We start from the raw sequence: 14,081 nt of genomic DNA, 5'->3' as shown, positions 1-14,081 counted from the left end.
GAGCGTCAGCCTGCAGACTGAAGGGTCCCAGGTTCGATTCCGGTCAAGGGCATGTACCTTGGTTGCGAGCGCATCCCCAGTAGGGGGTGTGCAGGAGGCAGCTGATCGATGTTTCTCTCTCATCGATGTTTCTAACTCTCTATCCCTCTCCCTTCCTCTCTGTAAAAAATCAATTAGAATATATTTAAAAAAATAAAGTTATTATTGATAGATACTTGTTTGTCGCCATTTTTATTCTTTACTCCTGTGTTCCTTCTTCATTTCCTATTTTTTCTTTTTATAGCAGACCCTTTAGCATTTCTTGCATTGCTGGTTTGGTGGTAATAAACTCTCATAGTCCTTTTTTGTCTGTGAAGCTCCTGATTTCACCCTCAATTTTGATTGATAGCCTTGCTGAGTACAGTATTCTTGGATTCAGACCCTTCCTTTGCATGGCTTTGTATATTTTATTCCATTCCCTTCTTGCCTGATGTGTTTCTGTTGATAAATCCGTCGCTAGTCTGATGGGGGATCCTCTGTAGTTAACTTTCTGTCTCTCTCTGGCTGCTTTTAAGATTCTTGCTGCCCTGACTGGTTTGGCTCAGTGGATAGAGCGTCGGCCTGTGGACTGAAGGGTCCCAGGTTCGATTCCGGCCAAGGGCATGTACCTTGGTTGCGGGCACATCCCCGGTGGGAAGTGTGTAGGAGGCAGCTGATCGATGTTTCTAGTTCTCTATCCCTCTCCCTTCCTCTCTGTAAAAAAATCAATAAAATATATTAAAAAAAAAGATTCTTGCTTTGCCCTGACCTGTTTGGCTCAGTGGATAGAGTGTCGCCCTGTGGGCTGAAGGGTCCCGGGTTCGATTCCGGCCAAGGGCATGTACCTTGGTTGTGGGCACATCCCCAGTCGGTGGTATGCAAGAGGCAGCTGATGGATGTTTCTCTCTCATCAATGTTTCTAACTCTCTATCCCCTTCCCTTCCTCTCTGTGAAAAAAAATCAATAAAACCTATTTTAAAAAAAGAAAAAAAAAAGATTCTTGCTTTGTCGTTGGTGTTTGCCAATTTAATTATAATGTGCCTTGACGTCAGTCTTTTGGGGTTCATTTTGTTTGGGACTCTGTGATCTTCTTGGATTTGTGTGTGTTTTTTTCTTCCCTATATCAGGGAAGTTTTCTGTCATTTTTTCAAACAGGTTTTCTATTCCTTGCTCCATTTCCTCTCCTTCTGGCACCCCTATTATTCGGATGTTGTTTCGTTTTGTGTTGTTCCAGAGTTCTCTTAGGCTCTTTTCCTGCTTTTTAGTTTTTTTTTTCTAGAAGCTGCTCTGCTTGGGTATTTTTTCCTACCTTGTCTTCTAGCTCACTGATGCAGTCCTCTGCTTCTTCTAGTCTACTCTTAATGCTTTCTATTGAGTTCTTTATAGCAGTGATGTCATTTTTCATTTCTTCTTGTTCTTTCTTCATTTCCTCTTGGTTCTTACTCATATTGTTGAATTTGTCTTCCATTCTTTTCATCCACTTTATAGCCATTTCTCTGAATTCTTTCTCTTACAGGTTGCTTGCCTCCATTGCCTCCATTTCGTTTACTTTTTCTGGTTATGCCTGTTTTTCTTTCATATGTGGGCTGGTTCTTTGTCTCATCATGATCTCTCATCCAGGTGTTTGGTTATGTAGTTCTCTCTCTGCTGCGTTGATTTAAAGGCACAAAATACAACACAAGGCACAACAACAAGGCACTGAACACAGATGTATTCACGATATTAATAACCCCAAATAAAGGTGCCCACCTGAGCAAAGAGAATTAGGAGATAAGGAAGAAAGAAGAGAAAATAAAAGAGAAAAAGAAAAAAAAAGTGCAAAAATGAAATTGGGAAAAGGGAGAAAAAGAAAAAAAAGTAAGAGAGAAAAGAGAAAGAATGAAATAGAAGAGGGGCCAAAACCGGTTTGGCTCAGTGGATAGAGCATCGGCCTGCAGACTGAAAGGTCCCAGGTTTGATTCCGGTCAAGGGCATGTACCTGGGTCACGGGCACATCCCCAGTGGGAGATGTGCAGGAGGCAGCTGATCGATGTTTCTCTCTCATCGATGTTTCTAACTCTCTATCTCTCTCCCTTCCTCTCTGTGACAAATCAATAAAATATATTTTTAAAAAAAAAAAAACAAGAAGAGGGGAAGAGACTATTTATATGGGGAGAAAACTCCAAAAGAACCGCCACTAATCCCAACAAATTTTAGCAACAGATCCCTGGAGATGAATGCAAAGTACAAACAACCACTAATATCAAGCGAGGCGAGGGAAAACAGAAGCACAAAAATAACGGGGGGGGGGGGGGAAACCAATAGAAAAAGAAAAAGCAAAAGCAAAAAAATATCACAAACAAGCATAAAAAACCCCAATATACTCAACAATCAAGCAAACAATAACAAAACGACACAGAGAAAAAAAATTTGGATAGTGAAGAAAGAGAGAGGTGTATATGGATTTAGAGCAGGGGATTAGAAACTAGATATATAAGTAGCATGAAAATTAGGGGGCAAAAGAAGGAATAGGGAAAATCTAAACCAGGAATAGGGTAGGAGAAACAGGACAACAAAACGGGAAAAGTGAGGAAGAGAGTTTTGGCATAAAGGTGAAGATGAGGTAGAGAAAAATGATGCTAAAGGAACGATGAAAATAGAATATAGAACACTAATCCCAAAATAAAATAAGGAGAAAATAAAATGACACTTTAAAAAGTGGTAAAGCCGAAACCGGTTTGGCTCAGTGGATAGAGCATCGGCCTGCGGACTAAAGGGTCCCAGGTTCGATTCCGGTTGGGGGCATGTACCTGGGTTGCGGGCACATCCCCAGTGGGAGATGTGCAGGAGGCAGCTGATCGATGTTTCTCTCTCACCGATGTTTCTAACTCTCTATCTCTCTCCCTTCCTCTCTGTAAAAAATCAATAAAATATATTTAAAAAAAAAATAAAAAATAAAAAGTGGTAAAATGGTAGTAGTAGTAATACTGGTTAAAAATGAAAATGTAGTAATTCAAAAGGTAAAATCAGGTGATGAAAAAAGAAAAAAAAAGTAGTTTCTTAATTAAAAGGTGAAAAAAGAATTAAAAAAAATGTGTAGTAGTGAAGGTGCTTCAGTTCCTCTACTCTTCTTTTTTTTTTTTTTAATATATTTTATTGATTTTTTTTTACAGAGAGGAAGGGAGAGAGATAGAGAGCTAGGAACATCGATGAAAGAGAAACATCAATCCGCTGCCTCCTGCACATCTCCCACTGGGGATTTGCCTGCAACCCTTGACCGGATTCGAACCTGGGACCTTTCAGTCCGCAGGCCGACGCTCTATCCACTGAGCCAAACCGGTTTCGGCCCTCTACTCTTCTTTTTGGCAAGCCTTAGTCCTGCCAGGTATTCAGGAGATTGTTGAATTTCCCTGCAATACACTCTTCCTCCGTGTTGTAAACCAGTCCTGATTTTAAGGCGGGCCGTATTTGTTTCCCAGACTGCCTTTATTTGTGTTTATAGAAGAGTCAGTTCGTGGATCAGCCCCTGGGTGGCAGTGTTTCTGGATTGACCTCCAAGGCTAGTCCTCTCTATCCAGCAGTTAGGGTTTATTTTCCCTGTCGCACTTAAAACTGGTTTGGGAGAGTCGATTGCCCTAAAGCCTGTTCTTTAATAGTTACTTCCCGCTCTGTTTCACAGGTTCCCCGAAAACAACTTTCCCCTGCAGTCTCTGCGAGTGACCCCAACTGGGCAATCCCATGCACTGGGTTTAATGATCAAATGCAAATATTTAATGGGAAGAGGAAAAACAAGAGCCTGAGTAGTCGTGCGAATTTGCAACCCTCCACCTTCCAGCTCTGTGTGCAGTCTCTTCCGCGTTGCCTCTCTCCCCTGGCACTAATCACTCAGCACACTGGCAAAATCCGAGGCTGCTTTTTTGCATCCAGTCCACCTATGGGCTTATTTTTAGTGTTCCCTTCTGCCAGCAGCCCTGTGGGAGCCCTTCCACACTTGGGGATCACGCTGGCCCCAACAGCCGCGGACTTTGTGGGGCACAGATTTCCCCCGCATGTGTTCCTTTCTCCAACCTGAATTGCAAACCACACCTTTAGGTGAAATCTTACCTTTCCGTGAGGAGAAGCAGGGCTCTGCTGAGTCCACATAGTCGCGATGCTTGAGATCTGTTGTTTCCAGGTTAGTAGCCAATCTCTGGATGTCGTGGACGCGTGTCTTTGGATGTATATGCTTCCAATTACAGCCACTCAAGATGGCGTGGTCTCCTTGGCTGAGCTGGTGCTCCAGGAGAGATTTCAGCTGCAGTCTCCAACCGTCTCCTTTCTCCGGGAGTCCTCTGTCTTTCCCAGCTGCAAACTGTCTCCCAGCTGAATATCTTCTGCTTATTCGGGCTATATGATACCCGTTTCAGCTGCTCACCCTTATCTGCTCCGGGACAAGGCACAGGACACATTGTCTATACCTCTGCCATTTTCCTGTCGGGGTTCAATGCCTTTTGACTATTATGCTTTGTTTACCTTTCCTCTTAGTGCTAGAATAAAAAGTTAAATATCATAAAAACTTTTCTTTATGGCCTAGCCAGATGGCATCAGTGGATAGAGTGTCAGCCTGTGGACAGAAGAGTCCTGGATTGGAATCTGATGAAGGGCACATGAGCAGGTTGCAGGCTCCATCTCCAGTAGGGGCCATGCAGGAGGCAGCCATTAAGTGAATATCTTAATGTTTCTATCTCTCTTTCCCTCTCCCTTCCTCTCTGAAATCAATAAAAATGTATTTGTAAACAAAAACAAAAACGTTTCTGTAACTTGTCATTTAATAGATTGACTTATGAGATTTATGTTTGAATCTTTTATCCACTTTGGTTTAATATTTGTATATGGTGTTTAATAACAGTCCAACTTTACTCCTTCTTTTACATGTAGACATCTAAGTATCTCAACACTATTTGTATATGTGTGAACTGCTTGTATTTGTGTCTCTTTCTCCAATTTTCAGGATCTTAAACGATTAATTTTTTATATAAGCTACCTATTCCTTTTCACTATTCTCTCTCTATGGGGTTGCCTTGGTGGTTGATTTGATAGTGTCATGAGTTCCTTAAATTCTCTTCACATTTCCAGATATTTGTTGGCTTCTCTTGATAAAAATGTTAATGAATTAAAATTTTAATGATTTATATACAAATTCTTTGATTATTTATTAATTTAAAAAAAATGTATCTTTATTGATATCAGAGAGGAAAGGAAAGGGAGAGACTAATAGAAACATTAGTGAAGAGAGAGAATCATTGATCGCCTGCCTCCTATACATTGGGGAATCGATCCTTCAACCCAGGCCTGTGCTCTTATGTGGGACCAAACTGTGACCTCCTTGTTCATCGGTAGAAGCTATACCACTGAGCCACCACTCTCAGGCAAATTCTTTGATGTTTTGAGTTGATCACATCTTTAATTCATGATTCTACCCTATTTTTTAAATCATGTTTTATGTAGTTCAATTTCCTCTTTTGGTGTGATGTTTGTAAAATGCTTCCTCATTGTATTTTTATTTTGATTATATAATATTTTCGTGATATTATATCGTCTTTTTTCCGCTTCTTTACAACATTAAGATACTTATTTTCCAGTTTTTTGAGATAATTAATGTATTTTCATTAATGTAATTCCAGTTTTTATATATTTATTTTGTTTTCCTGATGGTACACTTTTTCTGTTTTTGATTTTTGTCAAGACTTGTTATCTTTTGTTCAGATTCCTGAATTGTAAAGTAGCAGGCTTTTGAATATGCTTTCTATGGAAGAAACAAATAATAACCTCTGGAAGATATTCTCCTTTCGGTCTACAGTATTTTCAGGATATGTGTTCTTGGTTCGGTTGTCCGTTTAAATTTCCCAGTTGGAAATGTTCTGTTTCCTTCTCAGACACACGGTGTCTTTTCAGGCTTCATATAGATGTTCAGTACCGCAGTTTTTATGGTGCTCGAACAATTTCTCATTTGTAGCATCCAATACAGGGCACTCACCGTGCACTGCCATTCTGTTCACACTCTATGTCATACACAACAGGCACTTGTTCAAGAGGCTTCAAAAGAGGGAGATCATTGAACATGGACTTCCCTCATACCTCTCTCTCCCCAGGGAAGAAACTGGTAATTAAGAGTGTTTCAATAATATTGCCATTGTGTGCCAGGGGGTTTGAGCAGGTATCATTTGCAAATGTAGGCAGCTCTTTGTCCCTCTTTGATGTGAGTTTTCCTCATTGTACCTATCTTGAGCTTTGTTGAATCCTTCAGTGGGTCTTGGAGTACTCAAAACTGTCATTTGGCCTATAGTTCCTGGTAACTTCAAAGTGCACTCACCACCTGATTGTCAAACTTGAAAATTTGTTTTCTTTCAGGTATGTCATCAGAAGATGATCAGGCCTTTATTCCAAAGCCTGGAATAGAAGATTTATTCTCTGAAATAATACTGGTAAGATATAAAAGGTGTCGCTTTGATAATGTACACGTAATGAAAGCGTTGGAAGAGTGTGATGAGAATAAAGGGAATTAATATAAACAGAACTAATCTGGAATAGTTATCATAACAAAATTGTTGTTACCTATACAGGTCAAGTGTATTATGCTTTTTGGAAACCTCCCATATTAAAGTCAGTTCCATTGGCAGATCAGTGTGTTTCTGCAGGTGAAAGTCGAAAACAACTTTTTATTGTTATGCATTCTTGGAAAGGAAATCTGGAAAAACTAGGAATTATAGTCTGTAGTATAAATAATCCTTTGAATTGCTTAAAATACAGGGTGGGATTATACTTGCATGCAATCATGTCTAAAATGTAGAGATTTATAATGTACCTATAAAATTTAAATGTATTTAAATTGGAAATCTTATTAATTTTTATACACACACACACATATATTTTTCACAGAGAGGATGGGAGAGGGCTAGATAGTTACGAACATCGATGAGAGAGAAACATCGATCAGCTGCCTTCTGCACGCTCCCTGGGGATGTGTCTGCAAACCAAGGTACTTGTCCTGACCGGAATCGAACCTGAGATCCCCCAGCCCGCAGGCTGACGCTCTTATGGTCTGAACCAAACCATCCAGGGCTTATTATTACTTTTAAATATATTTTTATTAAACTCAGAGAAGTAGTGAGAGGGAGAGAGTGAGAGAAACATCATTGAGCCGACTCCTGCATGCCCCCCATGAGGATTAAACCGGAAACCAGAGCATGTGCCCTTGACTGAAATTGAACCTGGGTTCTTGCAGTCCTCAGGGTAATGCTCTATCCACTGAGCCAATTAGGCTAGGTATTTTATTATTTTTTTATTAGAAAATATACTTTTATTGATTTTAGATAGGAACATAGAGGAAGAGAGAAAGGCACACATCAATGATGAGAAAGAATCATTTCTTTTTTTTTATATATATATATTTTATTGACTTTTTACAGAGAGGAAGAAGGGAGAGAGATAGAGAGTTAGAAGCATCGATGAGAGAGAAACATCGATCAGCTGCCTCCTGCACATCTCCTCCTGGGGATATGCCTGCAACCCAGGTACATGCCCTTGACCGGAACCGAACCTGGGACCCTTCAGTCCACAGGCCGACGCTCTATCCACTGAGCCAAACCGGTTTTGGTGAGAAAGAATCATTTCTTGGCTGCCTCCTGCATTCCTCATACAGGGGACCGATTCCAAACCCAGGGCTTGTGCCCTCACCCGGAATGGAACCATGACTATCTTGATCATACATTGAAGCTAAACCAATGAGCCATGCTTGCTGGGCAATTTGGCAGTCTTTTACTTTATTTACTAGAGGCCCCGTGCACAAAATTTTGTGCACTAGGGTGGTGGGGTCCCTCAGCCCGTGCTGTACCCTCTCGCAGACTGGGTCCCCTCGGGGGATGACCACCTGCTGGCTTAGGCCTGTTCCTCGGGGGATTGGACCTAAGCTGGCAATCAGACATCCCTGTGGCAGCCCGGCAGCCCTCGGGGGATGTTCACTTGCCAGCAGGGAGCAGGCCTAAGCTGCAGTTGGACATCCTTAGTGTTGCTGAGGAGGCAGGAGAGGCTCCCACCACCACCGCTGTACTGGCAGCCATCAGCCTGGCTTGTGACTGCACGGAGCTCCTCCATGTGGAAGCTCACTGACCACCAGAGGGCAGCTCCTGCATTGAACATCTGCCCCCTGGGGGTCAGTGTGTGTCGTAGTGACCAGTCATTCCCAGTCTTTCTGCTGTTAGGGTCAGTTTGCATATTACCCTTTTACTATAAAGGATAGAGGCCTGGTGCACAGGTGGAGGCCGGCTAGTTTGCCCTGAAGTGTGTCTCAGACAGGGTGGGGGTCCCGCTTGGGTGCCTAGCCAGTCTGGGTGAGGGGCTGATGGCTGTTTCCAGCTGGTCAACACCCCCTTCACAGTGGCTGGCCAAGACAGCGATGGAAGTTCCCAGCCTCTCCTTTTTTTCTTTTTTTATGCAGGGATTTATTTACCTTCTATAATTGAAACTTTGTTGCCGCTCCAGCTCTGAGGCCAGGGCCTGCTGAAAGCAGGTATCTGGGGTTCGTTTAGCTTCTAAAATCAAAATTTTGCTTTCGCAGCTTAGAGCCGGGCCATGGCAGGTGGGGAACCTTGGCTTTCTCCATCATTGGAGCAAGCAAGCCTCCTGCTCGCTTCAGCTGCATAGCTGCCGGCTGCCATCTTGGTTAGGTTAATTTGCATATTCTGCTGATTAGCCAATGGGAAGTGTAGCAGAGGTATGGTCAATTACCATGTTTGTCAATTATTAGATTAGATTTATTTATTTATTTTTAAATGTATTAATGATTCTTTTACAGGGAGGAAGGGAGAAGGATAAAGAGCTAGAAACAGTGATCAGTTGCCTCCTGCACACTCCCCATTGTGGACATGCCCACAACCAAGGTACATGCCCTTGACCAGAATCGAACCCGGGACCCTTCAGTCTGCAAGCCAACGCTCTATCCACTGAACCAAACCAGCTAGGGCAATTTGGCAGTCTTTTAAACAGGGATTCATTCTTCCTTCTCCGACAATGTTTTGTATTTATTTTTTGTTTATAATTTTAATAAATTAGGAAAGGTTTTTCTATACAACCCTCTTGGTTTAAAGAATATCACATTATGTTTCTTATGGAACAAGTGTACAAGTTTAATGAAGTTATAACTGTCACTAAAGGCCTTTCTATCTCCCATTGTCACTAGAGTACATATAATGGAGAGAGCAGTTATCAATGGATTGAACATTGGAAACATTTTAAGCAAGAATCATATCTTAATCATCAGTGGAGAAGGGTGCTTGCAGAGGACCATTATAAAAGTGGAAAAGTCATTGACCAAATGTCTAATCCCAATACACATCAGGTTATTCTTATTGTGGAGAAGACACACAAAGGAAGTAAATGTGTCCAGTCTCTTCAGCAGTATTCAAATTACACTGAAGAAGAGAATATTCATACCACGGAGGAGGCTGACAACTGGAATCCTTGTGGTAGAATGTCCAGTCAAATATTCAATCTAAATAAAATGGAAAAAATGTGTAATGGAGAAAAACCTTATACATGTAAAGATTCTGGTAAAATATCTAATTGGTCTTCAGGTTGTATTCCAAATCAGAAAATTCATACTGGAAAGAAGCCTTATAAATGTGTAGAATGTGGCCAAGTCTTTAGATGGTCCTCAGAACTTACTCTGCATAAGAGAGTTCATACTGGAGAGAAGCCTTATAAATGTGGAGAATGGGGCAAAGCCTTTACAAGATCTTCACACCTTACTATACATCAGAGAGTTCATACTGGAGAGAAGCCTTTTAAATGTGGAGAATGTGGCAAAGCCTATAGATGGTCCTCACAGCTTACTACGCATCAGAGAGTTCATACTGGAAAGAAGCCTTATAAATGTGGAGAATGTGGCAAAGTCTTTAGAAGGTCCTCAGAACTTACTCTGCATAAGAGAGTTCATACTGGAGAGAAGCCTTATAAATGTAGAGAATGTGGCAAAGCCTTTACAAGGTCTTCACACCTTACTAGGCATCAGAGAGTTCATACTGGAGAGGAGCCTCAAAAATGTGGAGAATGTGGCAAAGCCTATAGATCGTACTCACACCTCACTATGCATCAGAGAGTTCATACTGTTGAGAAGCCTTATAAGTGTGGAGAATGTGGCAAAGCCTATAGATGGTACTCACACCTCACTACACATCAGAGAGTTCATACGGGAGAGAAGCCTTATAAATGTGGAGAATGTGGCAAAGTCTTTAGAAGGTCCTCAGAACTTACTGCACATAAGAGAGTTCATACTGGAGAGAAACCTTATAAATGCAGAGAATGTGGCAAAGCCTTTACAACATCCTCACACCGTACTAGGCATCAGAGAGTTCATACTGGAGACAATCCTTATAAATGTGGAGAATGTGGCAAAGCCTTTAGAATACCCTCAGAACTTACTACACATCAGAAGGTTCATACTGGAGAGAAGCTTTATAAATGTGGAGAATATGGCAAAGTCTAGATGCTCCCCAGAACTTAGTCCGCATAACAGAGTTCATACTGGAGAGAAGCCGAGGATATGAAAAAGGACCAACTAGAAATTAAGCATACACTGACTGAAATAAAGAATAATATACAGAGATCCAACAGCAGACAAGAGGATCCCAAGAATCAAGTCAAAGAGTTAAAATGTGAAGAAGCAAAAAAAAAAAAAAAAAAAAAAAACAAACCAACCGGAAAAGCAAAAAGAAAAAAGAATCCAAAAATATCAAGATAGTGTAAGGAGACTCTGCTACAACTTCAAGCGTACCAATATCCGAATTATAGGGGTACTAGAAGAAGAGAGAGTGCAAGATATTGAAAACCTATTTGAAGAAATAATGACAGAAAACTTCTCCTACCTGGTGAAAGAAATAGACTTACAAGCCCAGGAAGCGCAGAGAACCCCAAACAAAAGGAATCCAAAGAGGACCACACCAAGACTCATCATAATTAAAATGCCAAGAGCAAAAGACAATCTTAAAAGCAGCAAGAGAAAAAAAGTCAGTTACCTGCAAGGGAGTACCCATACGACTGTCAGCTGATTTCTCAACAGAAACTATGCAGGCCAGAAGGGAGTGGCAAGAAATATTCAAAGTGATGAATACCAAGAACCTACAACCAAGATTACTTTATCCAGCAAAGCTATCATTCAGAATTGAAGGTCAGATAAAGAGCTTCACTGATAAGAAAAAAGTAAAGGAGTTCATCACCACCAAACCAGTATTATATGACATGCTGAAAGGTATTCTTTTAGAAGAGGAAGAAGAAAAAAGGTAAAGGTAAAAATTATCAACAACAATTACATATCAACAAGTGAATCTAAAAATCAAGTGGATAAAAAATCTCAGGAACATAGTAAACTGGTGAATATAATAGAATCAGGGACATAGAAAGGGAGTGGACTGACCATTCTTGGGGGGGAAAGGGATGTGGGGGCTGGGGAAAGAGACTGTACAAAAATCGTACACCTATGGATGAGGACAGTGGGGATGGGTAAGGGCAGAGGGTGGGGTGGGAACTGGGTAGAGGGGAGTTATGGGGGGAAAAAAGAGGAACAACTTTAATGTTCTGAACAATAAAGATTTATTTTTAAAAAAGAATTTCTCAGTGTTACCTCATTACTTTCTTTCTTGGGATGGATTCAGCCCTTGTTAAACAGATTTTGTTGTCAATTACTTAAATGTTGCTTGATATTGGTCATTCTTCCAAGAGAATCCCAGAGACCATGGCAGGGTTGAGGTTGAAAAAATTTTTTTTCATCAGAAGTTTTTTGTATATTGACAGCATGTCCACAGTTATATTCATAGAAGCGTTAGTTGTCCCCGCAGTGATTTCCTAGCCATGACTGTAAGTCCCAGGGACGGCAGGATAGCAGTGATTGAAATGAAAGCGCCACATGTATTCCTTCTCCAGTGTCTTGTGAATTTGTACAAGCTGGTAATATCAGATGCTTTGCATGGGCCTACCCAAAGGATCACACAATGATTAAAGAAACTGGATATTGGATACTCTTCTACTCTACTTCCTGACATTCCCATGAAGCATTAATATGTATAAGAATCTCCTGTCATGTTGTCTCTAGGTCTCTATCTGGACTGGGGGCTTCATAATTTTGTTTGGGACAAACTGTTGGATCCAGATCATTGATAGGAATTTGATGTCACCTAGACAAGAGTTCCATTTTCTGGTACTGTAGTGAGTAATATTGAGGGTGTGTATTGATGGAAAAGATACAAAAGATTTGTATTTCACATGGTCATTAGGAAAATAGATGAAGCAGACATTGTTTCAGGGTTAAGAGGTCCTTCTGTCTTCATTTTGTCCAGAATGCATATTCTGCTTTGGGGTGAAAGGCTCTGAGTGAGAGATTTCAACATGTTTTAATCTCTTGGCACAAATGGTGTAATTACTGAAATTCAGAGGTCCACCAAAATATGTATTTTGCCAACCGGTCAAAAAAATGTCTGATTTTGACTCATGCACACCACACAGCTATTACTGTGCATGACTTTGTCACATTTTATTCGACAATCTATCGGAAATGTAGTTTGTGCTATTGACTACATAGACAGGTGTTTCTTGTTCTAAAAATTCTCGCAGCACACCAGTTTGCCAGTGTGACACTCTGCTTGATAATTTCTGCTATAAACTTATCAAATCCATCTTGTCTAATGAGTCATTTAAGACCAATTTTTTGTATTGACTTTTTTTCTGGCAGATCTATCCATTGACATCAATGGGAAGCTAAAGTCTCCAGCTAGGACTGTGTTAATTAATTTAAAAATGCCAATAACTATATACCTATAGTTAATAATCACTTACAATATAAATGAGTTAACTGCTTCAACCAGAAAACACAGGGTAGCTGAATGGATATGAGAACGATACCCATACTTATGCTCTCTAAATGAGACCCATATCAGATGAAAGTAAAGGGTTGGAAAAAAACTTATTTCATCTCTACCTTTGGGCCCCAAATATATTACTTTTCAGAGAATTTTGCTCTGGTGAGAGCACTAATCTTGGACAGTGTACATATAATAGGCATGAGTATAACTGCTCAGAGTTAGCTGACCCATGTGGAAGTTCTGCCTTTTAGTGAAGTTAGCATGTAAATAGTTTATCATTCCCCAGAAATTTGTTTTCGAAGAAAAAGTAGAAGGAGAAATTCTACATTATTATTAACTAGAGGCCTGGTGCACAAAAATTTGTGCACTCAGAGAGGAGGGTCCCTCAGCCCGGCCTGCTCCCATTTACAGTCCAGGACCCCTTGGGGGATGTCCACCTATCAACTTAGGCCCACTCCCCAGGGGAACAGGCCTAAGCTTGCAGTCAGACATCCTTCTGGCAGTCAGGGAGCCCTCGGGGGATATCTGACTTAAGGCTTAGTCCCCCAAGGGATCAGGCCTAAACCGTTAGTGCTGCCACGAAGGTGGGAGAGGCTCCTTCTGGCTGAGTGACACTCCCCATATGGAAGTGCATTGTCCACCAAGGGGCAGCTCCTGCATTGTCTGTCTCCTGGTGGCCAGTGCGCATCACAGCAACTGGTCATTCTGCCATTCAGTCAATGTGCATATTAGCCTTTTATTATTATTATATAGAATGTCCCTATTTCCCCCCTTTTGCTCCCTCTACCCAGCTCTTGCCCCCACTTCTCTCTGGCCATCACCATACTGTTGTCTGTGTCCATTGGTTGTGCATATATTTTCTTTGGCTAATCCCTTCTTTAAATTCACTTCTTTAAAATTTTATTTTCAGATAAGTGCTTATAACTACACTATTATATATTTTGTATTATATCATTTAGAATTAAGATGCTTTTTAATTGAATGCTTGTAAATTTTAGCACAATTTAATAAATTATGCTAGAAGCGATTAGGAGATTTTTCATGTAATGCATACACATTTCAATTAATATTTTATTAATTTTTAATTTTTCAATATTTTAATTTGAAATAATCTCATACATGTAAAAAAAAAACCTATAAAATACTACAGCATATTATGTGTATCCTTCACCCAATTTCTTAGGTGTTAATAAT

At 40.6% G+C, this 14,081-nt stretch overlaps 2 protein-coding genes and 1 pseudogene across 4 annotated transcripts in view; all 3 read left to right on the top strand.

Moving 5' to 3' along the window:
• The window catches only part of LOC132216070 (zinc finger protein 665-like), a 140,060-nt pseudogene that overhangs the window by 13,404 nt on the left and 112,575 nt on the right, over positions 1–14,081 (top strand).
• Positions 1–14,081, top strand: part of LOC132216069 (zinc finger protein 501-like) — a 102,049-nt gene that overhangs the window by 8,497 nt on the left and 79,471 nt on the right. The window contains exons 3-4 of one of the 3 annotated variants that reach the window (XM_059665127.1): positions 6,388–6,461; positions 9,215–10,773. The exons of the other annotated variants lie outside the window; for them this stretch is intronic. Coding sequence (XP_059521110.1) covers positions 6,388–6,461; positions 9,215–10,519 — 1,379 coding nt within the window. The 3' untranslated portion in view covers positions 10,520–10,773. Of the gene's footprint in view, positions 1–6,387; positions 6,462–9,214; positions 10,774–14,081 lie in introns of those variants that run through there. 3 annotated transcript variants of the gene reach the window in all.
• Positions 1–14,081, top strand: part of LOC132216097 (zinc finger protein 501-like) — a 182,584-nt gene that overhangs the window by 141,106 nt on the left and 27,397 nt on the right. The gene's annotated exons all lie outside the window — the stretch shown is intronic.

Source organism: Myotis daubentonii, chromosome 15, assembly GCF_963259705.1.
Source record: "Myotis daubentonii chromosome 15, mMyoDau2.1, whole genome shotgun sequence".
Classification (NCBI taxonomy): Eukaryota; Metazoa; Chordata; class Mammalia; order Chiroptera; family Vespertilionidae; genus Myotis; species Myotis daubentonii.
This window is presented reverse-complemented; position numbering and strand designations above follow the sequence as displayed.